General features: G+C 42.8%; 1 protein-coding gene across 8 annotated transcripts in view; it reads left to right on the top strand.

Annotated features, from left to right (window-relative positions):
• Nucleotides 1-11,259, top strand: part of PTGR2 (prostaglandin reductase 2) — a 126,589-nt gene extending 115,330 nt beyond the window's left edge. For 7 of the 8 annotated variants that reach the window (XM_075844775.1, XM_075844772.1, XM_075844774.1 and 4 more), the window contains 5 exons: nt 2,104-2,313; nt 3,837-3,958; nt 4,297-4,384; nt 5,645-5,684; nt 10,835-11,259. In XM_075844775.1, the coding sequence (XP_075700890.1) occupies nt 2,104-2,313; nt 3,837-3,958; nt 4,297-4,384; nt 5,645-5,684; nt 10,835-10,899 (525 nt within the window). In that variant the 3' untranslated portion in view covers nt 10,900-11,259. The remainder of the gene's footprint in view (nt 1-2,103; nt 2,314-3,836; nt 3,959-4,296; nt 4,385-5,644; nt 5,685-10,834) is intronic. The other variant, XM_075844779.1, reaches the window with a different exon arrangement.
• The last annotated feature ends 7,978 nt before the right edge of the window (nt 11,260-19,237 follow it).

Genomic DNA, 19,237 nt, shown 5'->3' with positions numbered 1-19,237 from the left:
CACTACTACATGATCTGTACTCAGAGAGTTATATCACTATGATATCTGTGGTGTTACATAGGACTGCAGATAACACTACTACATTATCTGTACTCAGAGAGTTATCACTGTGTGTTATCTGTGATGTTACATAGGACTGCAGGTAACATGTACTACATTATTTGCACTGAGAATATATGTGCCTGTGTGGGTATATATGGTCTGTATGTGAATGTGTCTTTGTGCTTGTATATATGTGCCTTTTATGTATTTGTATATCGAGAGTCTGGAAAAAAGATGTTCCTTGTATCGGGGGCGCTCCTATGCGGCTGGTTCAGTAATTCCACAGAACCATCGGATGGATTTAAATCAATTTATTGGACATACTAAAACAATAAAAGTCACTGCTGCAACGCGTTTCAACCTCGTGCTGAGGTCTTCGTCTATCGATATGCCTGACAAAGACCTCAGCACGAGGTTGAAACGCGTTGCAGCAGGACTTTTATTGTTTTAGTATGTCCAATAAATTGATTTAAATCCATCCGATGATTCTGTGGAATTACTGAACCAGCCGCACAGGAGTGCCCGATACAAGCAGCATCTTTTTTCCAGACTCTCGATTCCAAGTGACCACGGAAAAGAAACTCCACCCTTGGAGCTCAAAACCGTGGGTCGGCTCCAGAGGCTTGATCAGTGAACTTGGGTGAATTCACCCAATAAGTAATAAAGTCAAGTTGTGGTGATGATCCTGCACAACTTAACCAGGTGAGTCTACCTACACTTACCTGTACAACATCCACCCTTTACAAATACGTTATCAACTTAGAGGTGCGCCGTCTTTTCCTTTTTCACATATCGAGCATATGTCTTTGTATATGTTTCTGTGTGTGTATTTATGTGCCTGTGTGTGTGTGTCTGTGTGTGTGTATATATATATATATATATATATATATATGCCTGCATGTGGTGAATAAACCCCTATTTTCACTAACCAAGGAGTGCTGTCTCGTGTTTTGGAGGATCTGATTAATTTCTAGGGACACTGGTCACGTGCCCCAACGAGAATATTGCACCCTGACTCTATGGATTTGGAAGAACTGTGCTGCTTTTTTTACTTTTTGTTGTGTATGTATGTCTATATATTTACCTATGTGTATGTGTGCATATATATTTGCCTGTATATCTGAATATGTCTTTATGTATGTATGTATAGTATATATGTACCAGTATGTACGTGTCTATATATGTGGTTAATTTTTGTTTTGTGGAAGGCGGCAATAGAGGTCCCGCACAGGGCGCCATCCAACCTAAGGCCGGCCCTGCATACACTTAAGGTTAGGATTGAACACAATGTGAATGATCTGACCATCAACTTGCCCGACTAAACTGGTAGATCAGGTTTAAAAATTTTTATTTTTTTTGAAAAAGTGTAATACAACCGAATGCGTTTGCGTTAAGTGGCGAATGATCGTCAGTAATTGGCCAATTATGCAATACACGCCTAGTTTTAGCTAACGACAGCCGAAATCCTGACATCACAAATCACTTGTTTTTAACGAACTACAGCAGTAGTCTGACGTCGGCCATTTGAACGATTGTTTGCGTATAATTTTAAAGCAATGGTTGGCCAAAATCAGCCATTTCTGAGATGACCCTAATGTGACCACATTTTAGCGTCCGTATCATGGCCGCGAGAGCCTGACTCCCCATGGTTGAATTGAACCGTACTTTTGTCACCATAAGGTGGTGGTGTTTAAGGGAGAAGGGGTCAGGGTCTTGCAGACGCAATACATATGCTAAAATATATCTGCATTGCGGCTATCTGAAGGAGGCCTTAATTTATGCTCACACGCAGTGTTTTCAGGAATTTTTGGGGGCGTAAACGCCTGAAAAAACGGAAGCTGAACGCCTCCAAACATTTGCCCATTGATTTCAATGGGAAAAACTGAGTTGTTTTTTTTTGTCCCTTGAAAACCGCTCCATATTTTACAGCCGTTTTTACTTTAGCTTGTGAACATAGCCTTATTTAGATAGGGCAGCATGAACTGACAGATTCACTTTAAATGTATTTGGGCAGTCAGTGGATATAACGTCTTTCACATTCATTCAACACATGTCCTGTAGATTGGACGATTCCTTGGCTGCTCTCGTATTGTTGGAACATGTGGGACGGATGAGAAGTGTTCAGTATTGACCTCAGATTTGGGTTTTGATGTTGCATTGAATTACAAGGACAAAGGTCTTGTAGAGAAGTTGAGAGAATGCTGTCCTGATGGAGTGGATGTGTACTTTGACAATGTCGGAGGAGAAATCAGCGATGTTGTTATAAGTCAGGTAAATATTCAATATTTCAATTCCATCAAGCACTATTATTTTTCCTTCATTAAAGGGTTTGTATGACATCAGCAAGACATGGCTGCTTTGCTCAAGAAACTGCGCCATTCTAGTCCATGGCTGAGTCCGGTACTGCAGTTCAGCCCCCCGTTACATACCACCGGGCTGTAATACTAGACACAGCTTATGGAAAAGAGTGTCAGAGTTCATTGAGGAAAGCAGCAATGGTTTTTGTATTCTGATACAACCCCTTTAGGGCACATTCACATGCGACAGATTTGCTGCAGACATTTCTGCTACTGAAAATCAGTTCCTTATATCTGAATGGGGCTGTTCCTGCAGCCTTTTTCTGGGGACAGACATTTTTCATCAAATCGGCTGTGTGTGAATATAACCTTATTGTCCTGATGATCTCTCAGCATAAATGCGTTCGTCTGATGCATCAAGGTGCCAATACACATTAGATTAATATCGACCGATATAGGCGGGATCGACTGTCTAATGTGTATGGGGGTGTCCCAACTCTCCCCCAACAACAGATGTCGGAGGGGGGGGGGGGAGAGAAGGCTCGGGCATGTTAGATTTCTTGGACATACCAGAAGTGCCTGGCAACGGCTTATTCCCCTCTCCCCGTTAAGTTCACATGTACGCTCGGTCAAGCATACATGTCTTTGGGGGTTGGGAATAATAGCTTGTTCGACCAGCCACCTTAATGCCATTAAAAATCTGAACATTCTTGTAGGACTGTAGTTAGCATGAATTAACTCTTAAATTTATACTCAAAGGGGGTCTAGGAAGCTGAAATATAGGGAGCTGTTTGGCACTGGAGAGCTGTTCAGTTTCTACTTGTGACACAGTTTCTACTTGTGACAATAATGTAGTCATCTGTGATTCTCTGACTTACAAAGTAGTGGTTTTATAGGGTCAAAAGGTGTCATAATTACAATCAATTTAATTTGATCTAGGCTTTACAGGGGTATTCCCATCTTAGGCATTTATGACATATCCCAGGATATGCCATAAAGATCTGATAGATGCAGGTATCGGCTCAATGACTTCCACCTATCTTAAGAATGGGGGCCCCCTGAACCAGTCCGTGGCTGGTGAGTCGGCCACCGCATCCAGGTAAAGATTCAGTAGAGAGATAGCCGGGCTTACAGAAATTGTGTAGCACAGCGAGCTACGCTGTTTCAACTGCTACTTTCCGTAATTCCATTTTACTTCTAGGGGAGTTATGGAAGTGGCCACCACTCGGAGTCTGGGAGCCCCGTTCTAGAGATAGGTGCGGTACTCAGAGTTGGGACCTTCATCTATCAGACATTTATGACATATCCTGTGTTTATGCCATAAATGTTTAAGATGTGAATACCCCTTTAAGACTGTATTCACGCGCGTTACAGTCAAAATGCGTTTTATGCCAATATTTAGCAAAAATTGCAGTAGGAAAACACAAAATGACCTTGATGTATAAACACAGCCTTAGATGTTGCATTAAAAAAAAATCTTTTTGTTTATGAAAGTAGATGACGAAGAACAGCCATATCATTTTATGTGGTCAGATCTCACAATACAACAAGGACGTTCCTTATCCACCCCCTCTTCATCCTCAGACAGAGGACATCCTGAAAGAGCGCAATATCACAAGGTTGTTTTTTTTTTTTGTTGTATGTTATAAAAAAATAAGCAATTTTAACTTTACCATCTAACAATGTAATACCAATTTATTTTGTTACATTCTAATGCGTGTTATTATATAATAATAAAAATAATAGAAATATGCAAAAAAAAAAAGTGGACAATATGCGCATGTTGAATATATCCAGTGTATATTAATACTGTATATATTCAGCATGTGCATAGTAACCATTTTTTTTTTTAACATATTTATTTTTCTTCAAATAAACTACAAATCTTGTACCTGAATAATGCAAATATGTGGCACAGTAAATACAGTATTCATGTACTTATGTGAATTTTTGATAGGGAAAGATTTATGGTCTTGAATTACGCAGATCAACATGAAATGGCTCTCCAGCAGCTCAGTCAGTGGTTAAGAACAGGAGAATTGAAGGTGCGTTGGGGATAAAGTTTTTATTGCTTTGATAAAGTCACACGATTCCTTATTACTATTGGTTGGTTGTTAGAAAGATATTAAAGGGGTGCTCTATGTTGACTTATAGAAGAGTAAGGTGCCCATATACTGTTCTTGTCCGGGGGTCCTCTGCTGCCGGTGGCCGCCACTTCTGGCTGTGTACGAGGTCATCCGCCGACTGCACCATCAGGATTAATTGGAGATTTCAGAGGATTCCGCGTTCTCCATCGTCTCATCTATTTTAGGCTAGGTTCATATAAAGTTTTAGCATCCTGTTAAAACCCTGTGTTTTTTTTATCATGTAAAAAAAAAACGGATGTCGAATAGGATGGCGCAACATGATGCCTATCACGTAGCATTCTATTGCCATAAACTTGCGGTGTACAGAAAAACGGGTCCCTCAGGATCCTGTAGTTGAACAGGATAGTTTAAGTTTGAAAAAAACGGATCCTAAAGGAAACTTTTAAAATGGAAACAAATGGACAATTTTAACAATGACAGAAGCCCCATTAAAAACCTATAGATCCCTAAGTAGAGAACCCCCCCCCCCCCCCCACAAAAGACCGTTTTAACAGGATGTTAAAATGGGATGTGAATCTAGCCTTAGACTTAAATATGTTGGTCACATGAGACATTCATTTATTGATTTTTTAAAGTTGACAGAATCCAAATACATTTAAATGCTTTAAAATCTGGATCTTTTGGCCCTGCCCCCGTTCTGCTTGGGATTGCCCCCAGAATGGTTGTAAACACCCACTTTTCATACACATTTACATAAACGATGGCCCTTTTACAGTCCGTATTTGCGGGATTGTCCCGCCATAATCTGGACTGTTGCCAAATATACATATATCACCCGAGTCTCTGCCTACTATGCTGCTGCAGATGTTATTTCTTAAGTAGCGCACCTTTTGTTGTTGACCCTTTTAGTCACATATATGTAGGTAACGATGTTGATTTTGTTCAGGAGTGGGATGACATTGACACTTGGGCAAGTTCTTATGTTCTCTACAGTTTCATTCAGCTGCCTGATTCCCAGTGTCCTATTTTCTCCAGTGCAAACTCACTATCCCCTTAAAATATTATGTAACGCTGAGTCTGTTCTCGGGAACGAAGTGTTACCACGCTGTTCTGAAGAGGAACAAAATGACATGATGCCTCACTCTTCATACAGTTTTCTGCTGACACTGTATTTTTATCTGCTTTTAACATGTTTTTTTTTCCATTTCTACTTCACAGGTTAAGGAGACTCTTGTACAAGGAATTGAAAACACGGCAGGTAAAAAGAAAATGTTTATTTTTTCCTTTAACCCCTTAATGACCGGACCTGCTACATTTTTCCGTTTTTACCTCTCTGCGTTTCAGCAGCCATAACTTTTTTATTTTTTTCGTTGACTCGGCCGTATGAAGCCTTGTTTTATGCGGGAGAAATTTTATTTTTTCCCCCATAGTTTGGACAAAGAAAAAAGATATTTTTACGGCGTGAATATAAGAAAAAGCGATTCTCAGCATCGTTTTTCATGTTTATTTTCTATCCCGTTCTTGTTTCATGCTATATAACGCATTAGATTAATTCTTCAGGTTATTACGGTCCTTTAGATACCGAATACGTGTAGGTTTTTTATTTTTATTTAGTGTAGGGGAAATAAAATATATTTTATGCAAAAATAATGACTTTTTTTTTGGACTTTATTTTTTTAGTTACTTTTTTTTTAACCCCATTAAGGGATAACTTTATTTATAACTTTATTTTTTACTTGTAATGTATTAGCATACTCCTGTACGCTAATACATAATACTGTGTCACTATGACACAGGCGTCTGTTAGGGCAGTACATCGTGTGCCCGAACAGCAGGCTTAATGAACAGACAGCCCTGGGGTCCTTTGTAGGTCCCCAGGGCTGACTGCAGATGGATTCCCTGGTGTTTGATCACATCACTGGATTTCCGATGACGAGATCAAAGCGGGGAGTCACCTTTGATCTTGCCGTGGTCACGGACCGGGGCGATGAAAGGGTTAAACAGCCGGGGTCTGAATGTTTTCCGACCCCAGCTGTATTTAGCAGGCTCCTCTAAGATCAGGAGCTGTTAGATACATCTCCTGCTTAGAGGATGAGCTCACAGGAGCGCTCATCAGCCTAACCTACAGCGACGCCAAAACACGTCGCTGTAGACTAAGGACCAGCACCGCCTGCCGTCAAAAGATGGTGGGCGGTCGTTAAGGGGTTAAAAGAGGACCTGTCATCTCAACTGACATGTCTATTTTAGTAAATACTTGTATTCCCCATGAAATAACAATTTTGGAGCATCTTTTCTTAGGACTCTGCGTTGTGCCGTTCCTCTGTTATTCTACTTAGAAATGTATGAATAAACTGACAACTGGGTGGTACCAGTTGGGGGTGTGTCCTTACACAGACTGACACTGTCCAATCAGAGGTGAAGGATTGAGACTGCGTAGGGACAAGCCACTTTGACAAGGGGAATGGTAACACCCAGTTGTCAATTTATTCATACATTTCTGGGAAGAACAACACAGAGTTATAAGAAAATATATTCCAGAATTGTTATTTCATGGGGAATTCAAGTATTTACTAAAATAGACATGCCAGGAGAGATGACAGATCCTCTTTAATCTCCGTTTAAATCCTAATAAAAAAGATTGTCCAATTTAGAGAATACCTTTTGTCCCCCTCCCCTAACGATAAGCTGATCACAGTGTTCTACTGATGGGACCCCCAGCAATCAGCTTTAAAGAGAACCTTTCACCTGCCCATACATGTGCAGCTGAGTGCACCATGTAATAGGCAGGGCTGCACAAACCCTTGGGCACTTTAAATTTTTCTCTTACCATCGTCCGTTATTTAGATATCGGTGCCGTTATATTTGGTGCCCGATATTTAAATAACCCCCTGAACTGTCAATGGGGCGTGTTTAGGCAAGGAGGCGTGTAACATCCCTGTGACACTGTCCAATCAGCTACAGACAGTTTCACAGCAAGAGCTGGGGAGAGGAGAGCATGTGCACGCAGCTCGGAGCTGTGCGCGCATGCAGCTCGGAGCTGTGCGCGCATGCAGCTCGGAGCTGTGCGCGCATGCGCTCTCACTCACTCTTCAGCTCTTGACAGACCAGGACAAGACTGGGCAAGAGATCAGTCTTGTCCTTGTCTGCCAAGAGCTGGAGAGAGTGGCGCGCACTCTCACTCACTCTTCAGCTCTCGGCAGACAAGGACAAGACTGTGCGATCTCTCGTGAGAGATCACAGTCTTGTTCTTGTCTGCAGAGAGCTGAAGAGTAAGGGTTTTCACGCGCCACGCACAGACCAATACAAGTCTATGGGGCAGTACAGACAGTCCGTGCTTTTTGCGCAGCGTTTGTCCGCTGCGCAAAAAGCGCGACATGGTCAATATTTCCGCGTATTTCGCACATCATGCACCCATTGAAGTCAATGGGTGCGTGAAAACCACGCAGGTCAACTGCCTGTTTCGTGCACCAGCTGTCAAAAGGATGAATGTAAACAGAAAAGCACCACGTGCTTTTCTGTTTACAAACATCCAAACGGAGTGTCTTTGAGATGAGCGAAACCGGACAACCGAACCGAACTTCACCGGGTTCGGCCGAACTCGGCAAAAAAATTTCCGGTACGCGACGTCAGGAGATAGTCACTGTCCAGGGTGCTGAAAGAGTTAAACTGTTTCAGCACCCTGGACAGTGACTTCCGATCCCAATATACATGAACGTGTAAAAAAAAAAAAGAAGTTCTGACTTACCAATAACTCCCGGCTTCTTCCTCCAGTCTGACCTCCCGGGATGACAATTCAGTCCAAGTGACAGCTGCAGCCAATCACAGGCCAAGCACAGGCTGCAGCGGTCACATGGACTGCGGCGTCATCCAGGGAGGTGGTGCCAGATGTCAAGAGAGGCACGTCACCAAGGCAACGGCCGGGAGGGAAGTTCTCGGTAAGTACGAACTTTTTCTTTTTTTTTTTAACAGGTTTCTCTATATTGTGATCGGCATTCACTGTCGAGGGTGCTGAAAGAGTTAACTGCCGATCAGTTAACTCTTTCAGCACCCTGGACAGTGACTGACATAGACTAGACTCATCTCTATGATGGCGGCTGCGCGAAAATCACGCAGCCGCGCATCATACATGGATGACACACGGAGCTGTCAAGTGTTTTTTGCGCGCAAAAACGCAACGTTCGTCTGAATCAGCCCTAAAAGTGTGTGCGTGCACACCCTTTCCTCTCTCCAGCTCTTGCTGTGACACTGTCTATAGCTGATTGGACAGTGTTACAGCGATGTTACACACTCCCTTGCCTAAACACGTCCCATTGACAGTTCAGGGGGTTATTTAAATTTTGTGCGCCAAATATAACGGCACCAATATCTAAATAACGGAGGAGGGTAGGAAAAAAATGTAACGTGCCCCAGGGTTTGTGCAGCCCTGCCTATTACATGCCCCAGGTGAAAGGTTCTCTTTAATATTATCCTACAGCGCCGCCACAGGTAAAGTGAAGCATGACAACATTTTCAATCAAATTAATGGGGAGGGGGGAGTTTGGGGGGGGGGGGCGGCCCATCTAGTTAGTCTTTGTGAGATAAATGTTTATGTTGGTAATGACTGATGGAACATGAGCAGCAAACTAAAACATTAGGGCGTTTTCCAGTTTAAACGCTTATTTACACATCCCATTAAGGCTACATGCACACGTTGCGTATTTTGCTGTGGAAAATACACACCAAAACCGTAACAATACGCAGGAAATTCGCAGGTTAAAACTGCATCTAATCGTGCGGTTTTAAATTTTGCATGTGGTTTCGGCGCGTTTTCATGCTGCGGATTTTGGTGCGATTCTCCTCAGCACTAGGCATAAACAATTCGCAAGCGGAAACGCAAGATAAGTTGACATGCTGCGGATTTTAAAATACGTACCGCAGGTCAATTTACATGCAGAAAAATACTGCAGAGTGGACATGAGATTTCCTGGAATCTCATTGACTATGCTGGTACTGTATTACGCTGTGGTTTTGTCGCACGCAAATACATGCGGCAAAACCGCACGTAGTACGCATCGTGTGCATTGACCCTAAAGAATTCTGCGTATATAGAGGCACGGTGTCCCCTGTTCAGGATCCTCATATCTTGCCCAGCGTGGAGAGCAGTTCCATTGCATGCCTCTGTAAGGCACCATATTCTCCACAGAGTGCCTATGGGTCCGTAATACAGAACCGTGAGGATTCTGTGCCATGTACTGTTTGGGCTGGTCCAGTCCACACATAGCGGAATTGCTGCGTATTTTCCGGCCGGAATTGCGGATGGAAAATACGCAGAATACAGTAGCAGCAAAGTGGGTGAAATTTAACAAATCCCATACACGCGCTGTGTAAAATTTTCTCTGCTGCGGATATGGGACTGAATTGCTGTGTTTTTTCTGAGGAGAGGTCACCATCTCCCAACATTGAAAAAAAACGCAGCAAAATCCGCACCATTTTCTGCAGTAAAACCCAAAGGAAATGGTGCGTTTTTTCCCGTAGCGAAATGTCAGCTTATTTTAACGTAAATGTTGCAGAAATTTTTGAAAATTTCTCCAGCAATTCCGTTGAAAGTTAAAGCCTTTCCGCTGCGGCAAAAATGCACCATTTCCTGCGGTTTTTGCAGAAGAAATTGGTGCGTAAATTGCTGCGTTTTTCCCAATGTTAGGAGATGGTGATATCTCCTCTGAAAATGCAGCAATTCTGCACACTTTCCGTAGCAGGAATTGACATGCTGCGGTACGAAAAATACGCACTGCAGGTAAATTTCGGTTTGGAAGTTTTACGCAGCATGTAGATGAGATTTTTTTAAATATGATCCACTTTGCTGCTACGGTATTCTGCTGCGTTTTTTCCGGCTATAATTATGGCCGGAAAAAATGTGCCAATTCCGGAGCATGTGGACGAGCCCTTATACAGCCATCAGACCTTCTAGAGATATTTTATACCTGAAAATATAACGGTTGTCTTCTTATCTGAAGTCTTAATATTCTATTCAGCTCTTTCTGCAAAAGGATTGATAACCAATAAGTCTTCTATTACAACTCTCATAGGTGGTCACCCAGCTTTCCCAGGCTCCTAAATGGCTAATCTTTGTAATTCTACAGCAACAGTGGCTATATAACTGCATAATAAGTCAGCATCTCACAGAGGGGTCTGGGATAGTTGGGTGACAATCCCTCTAGTAGTTGTAATGATCTTGGTTGTCACCCAACTTTCCTAGAATCAGATCTAACCTTACATATGTGCTGTGCTTTTAATGCACAAGGTCGAGGGCATAAGCCGCTTTTTCCTACTTTGTATGTTCGACGTGTACTTGTGTAATAAGATTTTACAATCGTCCGTTTTCTTCTGAACGCATGCTTCGTGCAACGGTTTGACATTTTTCTCTTACAGGGGCTTTTGTGTCCATGATGAAAGGTGGAAACCTAGGAAAACAGGTTGTACAAATCTCTGGATGACGCTGACGTCATAATAAATGTAGATGAAATCTATAGTCACATTTATTCCAATAAGATCGAACCAGCTTATTATTGAAGAGATGAATTATATATGAATCTAGAATGGCTTGCGGGTGTCCATTGTCACATGAAGCGTGATGAACGCGGCTGTAACGTGGACTGTAATAAGTATAGTAAACACTTGTATTATAGTCATTTAGAACGTGCACTAAAGATCATTTGGCTTTGCAAAAGTTTTATTACTTAGTCTTGACGCACACATCATGCCTTTTGCTCTCTGTACTTTGCAAATGTTAGTTTGTCTTTTTCTTTGCCTGCACATTAAATATTACCACCTCTTTAAATTGTATTAATAGTTTTACCAGTCACTCAAGTGCTGAAAATTCAGGTGCTGCTATAACTAATCTCTCCCCCCCCCCCCCCATGTCACAATCATAGGGACCCTGGTAGTAGGGATATGAGGTGGTGTTTGGTAACTGTCCACCCTGGCCCAACGTCGGCAGCAGTTCTTCTCTAACGGAAGGACTCCAATGATCTCTCCTACACTAAACAGCAGGTCTGTTGGGTCAAAAATCCACAAGCAATAACTGGAAACCACCTTTCTCCATCCAGATGGAAGCTGGGCGCAGCAACCTAAGCGGTATTACCATCTCTGGCATTTGACATCCACAGGATATGCTAAAAAAAAAAAAAAATATCTACTAGGTGTTGGTCCCACCTATCTGTGGAATGGGGGTCCACCGACCCACTTCGGGAGATGGACGCCACATCCAGGTGGAGAATGAATGGAGAGGCGGCCACGCACCCTTTTTACTTCTATGGGAGTCCTGGAAAGAACGGAGTAGGTGTGAATAAATAGAGAACTGGGTGTTACCATTTCCCTTTCAATAGTGTCCCTAAACAGTCTGAGAGACTGTGAGCACAGAATGGACAGTTGGATTGTAAGGACACAACCCAATGATACATCCAGTTCTCAATTCAGTTATACATTTCCAGGAGGTATAAGAGAGGAACGACACAATGAACAGTTCTAAGAAAGGATGTTCCAGCATGGTTTTTCTCATGCAGAATAGTCACTAAAGTAGAGGTAAGCTGACAGGACCTTCCCATGAGAAAAATCCACAGGTACACCATAAATGTCAGATAGATGTGGGTCCCACCTATCTCCAGAACGGGGCTCCCATAGAACTGAATGGTAGTTACGCATGATGCGCTGCTTCTATAACTGCCATTCTCTACTATTGGCGTTACGGAAACAGTGTAGCTCAGCAAGCTAGGCTGTTTTCGTAACTCCTGACCATATAACCAGGAAGTGGCCAGGAGGCAGAACGAACAGACAAAGGTAGAAATGGGTTTAGGGGGCCTCCGGGACCCACCCCCATCTGACCTGACATGTCCTGCGTCAAGCTGCGTATTTGCCCTCAACACCACAGGGAATGCTGTCCGAAAAACCATTCATACTTACCCCCCCTCCCTCATCTCTGCACGCAGTCAGGCCTTCCGCGCTGACATTGCAGGCCATGTAACTGCTGCAGCTGTCACATGGGATGAAACATAATCCCAGCAGGCCGGACTGCAGCGGAGGTAGGGAACTCTGGGTAAGTATAATTATTTTTTTCTTACTTACGATGTTTGCTGCAGAATCGGTGATTCCGCCGCAAAACACCACTTTGTTCCGGGTTTAAGCACCCCATTGAATTCAAATGGGGAAAACCCGCAACAGAAGAAATTAATTGACATGCTGCGGTTGAGGAAACCGCACCGCAGGTGAATATAATGAGGTTTTTTCCAGCAGCTTTTTTCCTATGTGTGGGGACGAGATTTGTTGAAATCTCACCCACACTGCTGCTACTGTAATACGCTTCGGATTTTCCACAATTAATTAGTTGCGGAAAATCTGCAGTGTTTACGCCGTGTGTTCCTGCCCTAAAGCAGCTTTCCAACGTGGGAACCTATAAACAATCCCTGTATTGCAGCTTCTTAGATCCCAGTGAGTGTGACTTTCTAGAAGTTTTTGACTTGAGCTCTTTGAGTCTTTTCACATGGTAAGACTTTAGGAAGAAGGTGACAGCATCCACCCAGGCATTTATTCCAGGGTGACAAAAATGCAACGTTTTAAACCACGCGGGGGTCTTTTTATACATCTTGGTGGATGCTGTCAGCTTTCTAAAGTCTTAATGCGATTGGTCCTAAAGCGGTTCCTGGGCATTGTGACTTTGCATCTTAATAATCCCCTTGAAAAGGAAAGCTCTTACGAAAGGAGGGCGCTGTGGACACTTGTTTTTTTCCTATTCACATGGTGAGGTCAAATTGTAGTATGACCACACTGACAATATACCCTTTAAGGCCACGATCACACACAGTATTGGGCTCGATGTTTTTGAACCAAACACAGGAGTGGGCACAAAAGAAAGGAGATTCACCAGTCTTTTCTTTATACCTTTCTTCCTTTTGGATCCACTTCTAGCTTTGGCTCAACATTTAGACCAGCATCACACACACCGTTTTGATGCAGTTTTTTTATTACTGGAAATCCATCCTTCAAAAGGCAAAAACAGTTCCCTATAACCTGAAATCATATTTGCGCTGCTGGCCTGCAGGCATCAGCAGCAAGTTAGAAGTGCCATTTATTGCAGCCTGTATTCTGTGATGCATTCTGCTCTGTGCTGCTACAGCCATCTGCAGGACAACAGAGAGGACTTGTATTTCTCTGTAGGTTGATCATTGGAATAGTTTCCATTTGTAACGAAAATTATTTCAGTCTATCACATTGCATTACGGAATGGTCTATAAGGCCATTTTCTAAATATAATATCTTTTACAAATCCAACTACCCTATCCCCCAGCAATCATGAACACGGACAATGGTCCTTATTGAAAATACTCCGAAACGTAAAAGGTTGAATCATTTTTATTTGAAAAAAAAACAAAAAACAATTGTTAAATTATCAGAACATCTGTAAAAATAAAATAAAAAAGTGCATAAATGATATTGAACAAACATTAACCCTTAAGCTTTCAGCATTTCTAAAATACATTAAGCACAATGGGTCACAGTACAGATCACTTTGAATAAATGAGGTATACAATTGTATAGCTATATCCAAGACCTAAAAAAAAAAAAAAGGGGGGAAATCCACCATGTCCTCTCCTGACAGATATTTCTGAGCTGCACTGTGGACACAAAGTGACCCTCCGGTCTCAGGACAAAATTATAAATAGGTCTATGGAGTAATATTACCTGATGCCCTCGCCGTGCCTGTAATCACAGCCCGCAAGGGCAGGCACGGCCAGCTGACTGCTGCATTTTCGGGCCGTGCTCCCATACAAAGTATGGGAGCACAGCCAGTAAAAATCGAAAAGTAGGACATGCTCCATAATTCCCGGCATAGTTCTACGGCATGGATACCTATCCGTACCAATACGGAAGGGTGTCCGCAGCCAATAGAACTGGGCAGGTCCATAATTGCAGACCGTATTACGGTCTGTAATTACGGAGATTTTTTACGGTCGTGTGCATGGGGCCTGCAAAAAAACCTCAGTGTGAACAGAGACTTAGGCCTTTTTGCAAGGGTCAACGATTAAGCAAACTAGGGTTCATATGAACGCTCGTTCCCAATCATAAGTTTGGAAATCTTTGATGGTCACAGCCCCCATCAATGCCATCTTCTGGTGAGCCAGACTATTATATGTGGATTTCCCCTTTAAAATAAGGTGCACCAGCAAGTCACATTTATGGGCCTCTCCTTGCCAAACAGTAACATTTCAAAAGTATCTCAAGGCAAGCAAAGTGCTCTAGGTCCATAGTAAAGTAAATACAGAATGACGCCTTATTTTGTTTTAAAAACCTGACGGGGAGCCGCCAGCCATGAATATGTGTTTATCAGGTGCGTAACTAGGAAAGACTGGGCCCCATAGCAAACTTTTGACTGGTGCCCCCCCTCCCCTCCCCCCCCTCATAGATAGTCCCTCCCTATAGATTCCACCACACAGCCCCCCTGTAGATAACGCCACACAGCCCCCTCATGCTGCGGGCCACTGGTGTTTATGCGCCTTGATCACGTTAGTGATGCATTTTACCACTGCCTGGTAGATTGTTAGAAGTTAATCTACGAAAAAAGCAAGCACGTGCAATAAGGTGGTTTGTAGTTGCGCTTTTTGCTGTGTATTCGCTGCCAATAACCTACAAAAATCGCAACACTCGGCTTTCTGTTGCAGGATTTGTACCACCATTGAATTCAATGGGGAAAACCTGCAACGGAAAATCAACGAAAACACAGAATGAATTGACATGCTGCGCAATTAAATTCCGCACCACAGGTCAATTTATTAACGTTTACGCTGCAGTTTTTTTCCGCAGCGTGGGCATGGGATTTTCTAAACTCATCCACTTTACTGCTACTGTAAATGCCACAGAATTCCGTTGCAGAAATTCTACAGCATTTACGCTACGTGGGAACCCGGCCTTAGGCCTCATGCACACTTCTATTGCCCGTCGTACGGCCGCTAGTGACGTATCCGTCAAACATGGACCGCACATGGATGGCTTCCGTATGCTGTCCGTTGTTTCAACGGACCAAACGAATGGAATGGCCGAGACTGTACTGTCAAAAACGGACAGGAGTAGGACCGGTCCTACTTTTGTCGGAACGGCCACACGGTAGTGTCAGAAGTGTGCATGGCCCCATAGAAATGAATGTGTCACTGTGCTATCTGTTAATAAAATAGATAACACACTGAAGAAAACGGATAACAACTGAAGTGGGCATGAGGCCTTAGGGTGCCCAATGTGGTTTCAATGTACTTTATCTGAACAAGCAAAAACAGGTTGTAAAACAGGTTTTTTTTCTGCAAGGTTCTTGCCTGCGCGGCACTACTGCAGCACGGCAGCTGCGTGTACATATGGCCACATTCACACATCAGTATTTGTAAGCCAAAACCAGGAGTGGCACATAAACAAAGAAAAAGTATAATGGAAAGATTTGCACTTTTCATGTTTTGGACCCGCTACTGGTTTTGGCCTATGAATACTGCTGAAAAATACTGACCAAACCACCTCCATGTGAAAGTGGCCTTATTCCTGTAGCGCCAACATTTAATTTGCTTAAAGCAGCAGGTGGTGCCAGCTTAGAAAAACTTGAACCGACAACTGTCAAAAATAACAAACCGAGTTTGTAAGGTGCTGTAGAAGTGGCCAGTTGGGATAGTAAATTAACAGACAACGTGCACTTTTTAGTGGTGCCCTAAACAGGAGCTAATGGGGAGAGAGCTCAGTACCATTTTGTTTCTCTTCGGGCAACGAAGGCCATGTTCAGACGTGACATATGTTGCAGATTTCGCAGCAGAACACAGTGCAATGCAATGGAATCGTTTTTTTTTTTTTACAAAACCTTATTCACATGCTGCAAAAAAAGAATGGTTTGGATTTTGGGGCACTCTCTGTAGGTGACCTATTTGTGTCTGATTTTGATGCACAGCAAAGGGCAAAATCTTCAGTAAAACGCAGACAAAATCCGCTTTTCACACTTTATTTACAGCAAAATCCACAGCGGAGAAATTTGCTGCTTGTGGACTTAGCCTTAAAATGGTTGTCCAGGATTAGAAAAACATGGCCGATTCCTTCCTATTGATTTACTTCAATGGAGCTGAGCTGCAATACCACTCACAACCCAATAACATATGTGGCGCTGTTTCTGAAAAAAAAAACAGCCATGTTTCTCTAATCTTAGACAACTTCTAGTTTAGGTCTGAGATACATAAACCACCGCATGGATTTGTCCTGCAGCACCATTTGAGGCTTGGACTTCACTGCAGTGCCAGTAATTTATTTCTAGGGAAAACTTTTCCCAATGATAAAAGTAAAGGCAGAGACTACATATTTTAACAAGAAACGTATGGCTGTATTGTGTACCAGATATACATCTATGTGAATGAGGCCAAACAGCAGGAGGAGTGCCTCGGCGCTAGGCTAGTACACATCATCGCCCATACATTAGATTGGATATGCTTCAATAATATCTAGCTATTAAAGTCCAGCAAGAAGAAAAAATATACTTTCAGCCGTGCGAAGCAGACAATGATTATCACATATAAATATGTATTCTACACAGCGCACTAATAATCTGTCAATCAGTATTGTCCTGGGATCTCTTGCTTTTCCCTACTGAAAACAGAATTGACTGATAGATCCGAAGAATAAATGAAGCGTTTGTATCATTTACTGCACATTCAGATCATTTGTAAACATCATTTACAGACCATTATGTATTTTGTACTTTTGCCGACACCAGTTAAAGAGGATCCGTCACCTCTCCTGACGCGTCTAAGTAAATACTAGGATTCTAGATAAAACAACAAGTCCGGGGGATCTTTTCTTATAACTTCTCTATGTACCAATCCGCTCTTATTCCTTCTAATAAATTTACAACTGGGTGTTACCAGCTGGGGGTGTTTTCCTATACAGTCTGACATTGTCCAATCAGAGCTCACAGTCTAAGGCCTCGTTTACACGTGCTTTTCACGCGTGTCGTACGCACCTATATTAGTCTATGGGGCAGTGCAGACAGTCCGTGAGTTTTGCTAAGCGTGAGTCACGACATGTCCTATCTTTGTGCGCTGTTCGCGCATCACGCACCCATTGAACTCAATGGGTGCGTGAAAACCACGCATGCCACACGGAAGCACTTCCGTGCGAACAGCGTGATTCGCACAACAGCTGTCAACTCTGAATGTAAACAGAAAAGCACCACGTGCTTTTCTGTTTACAAACATCCAAACGGAGTGTCATAATGATGGCGGCTGCGCGAAAATCGCGCAGCCGCGCATCATACACTGATGACACACGCAGCTGTTAAGTGCCTTTTGCGCACGCAAAACGCACACGCTCGTGTAAATCAGGCCTAAGGCCTTATTCAGATAAACGTGGGGAAACTCGGACGTGAAATATACACGTATATATTTATTCATACATTTCTAGGAGGTATAACAGAGGAATGGCACAACACAAAGGTCTATGAATAGATGCTATTTTGTAAGAAATACAAGTGTTTACTAAAACAGACATGTCAGGAGAGGTGACAGGTCCTCTTTAATTTAGGAACCAAATGAATGTTATCCCAGATAGGTCTTCGATTTTGCCCACATTCTTGCAAAGTCAGATGTAAAAGATTTAATGCACAAGACGATCAACTAGCGCCTAATTGGCAGTATAAACCGTCAAGATGACAACTGCATATGCCCCTTATGACGTGACTTTTTTTATGATCATGGTCTCAAATGCCAACTGTGCAGAGCTGTAATACAGCACCTAGAGCAGCCATATGGTGGCATAGTCCATTAAATGCTATATTACGGAGCTATTCTCCCCTAGAAGCATTATTATATAGGGGGAGACTATTTCGGTAATATATTACCCAACAGCAGCGGACACTCCATGTGCTGCCTTTTGCATGAGCCCTTATTTTGTATTTAGCATAGAGCTTGGACAATCGTTATCAGTGTTATTACACAAATTATTGCCACGCTTTACACTTCAAATATTTAGTACCATTTATATTTGAAGAGCACCTCTGCTTTTGAGGTTCTCAAGATAGGGAACTGAAAAATACTTACATTAGCTGTATCGCTCCTAAACAGATTCTCCACATTTGCCTTTGACAAACTAGGACTGTTGAAAAGAAACCGGTCACATTGAAAAGGCAGTCCGATCTGCAGGCTGAATGTTATAGAGCTGAGAAGATTCATATATCGTTTTTTGGGAAAAGATTCAGTATAACTGTTAATTTAACAATGTAAATCCTTGCTCGTTCTTGGTTTAGGAGTGATTGACAGCATTCTCTAAGGGTATGTTCACACGAGGGCGTCCGTTACGGCTGAAATTACGGGGATGTTTCAGCCTGAAAACATCCCCGTAATTTCAGCCGTACCGGCATGTGCAGGCGCTTGAACGCCGCGTCCATTACGGCCGTAATTAGCGCTGCTATTCATTGGAGTCAATGAATAACGGCTCCAATTACGGCCAAAGAAGTGACAGGTCACTTCTTTGACGCGGGCGTCTATTTACGCGCCGTCATTTGACAGCGGCGCGTAAATATACGCCTCGTGTGAACAGACAAACGTCTGCCCATTGCTTTCAATGGGCAGATGTTTGTCAGCGCTATTGAGGCGCTATTTTCAGACGTAATTCGGGGCAAAAACGCCCGAATTACGTCCGTAAATAGGCCGTGTGAACATACCCTAAGTGCACATGCAGAAATACCTGTCAATTACAAAGTAGGACCACCCACTGGACTCCTAAACCCAGAAAGAGCAGAGATTTAACTGAATATAATAAGCATTA

The sequence above is a fragment of the Rhinoderma darwinii genome, chromosome 12 (assembly GCF_050947455.1).
Source record: "Rhinoderma darwinii isolate aRhiDar2 chromosome 12, aRhiDar2.hap1, whole genome shotgun sequence".
In the NCBI taxonomy this organism is placed as follows: Eukaryota; Metazoa; Chordata; class Amphibia; order Anura; family Rhinodermatidae; genus Rhinoderma; species Rhinoderma darwinii.
The sequence above is the reverse complement of the archived record's forward strand: the minus strand, read 5'-3'. Positions and strand labels throughout refer to the sequence as shown.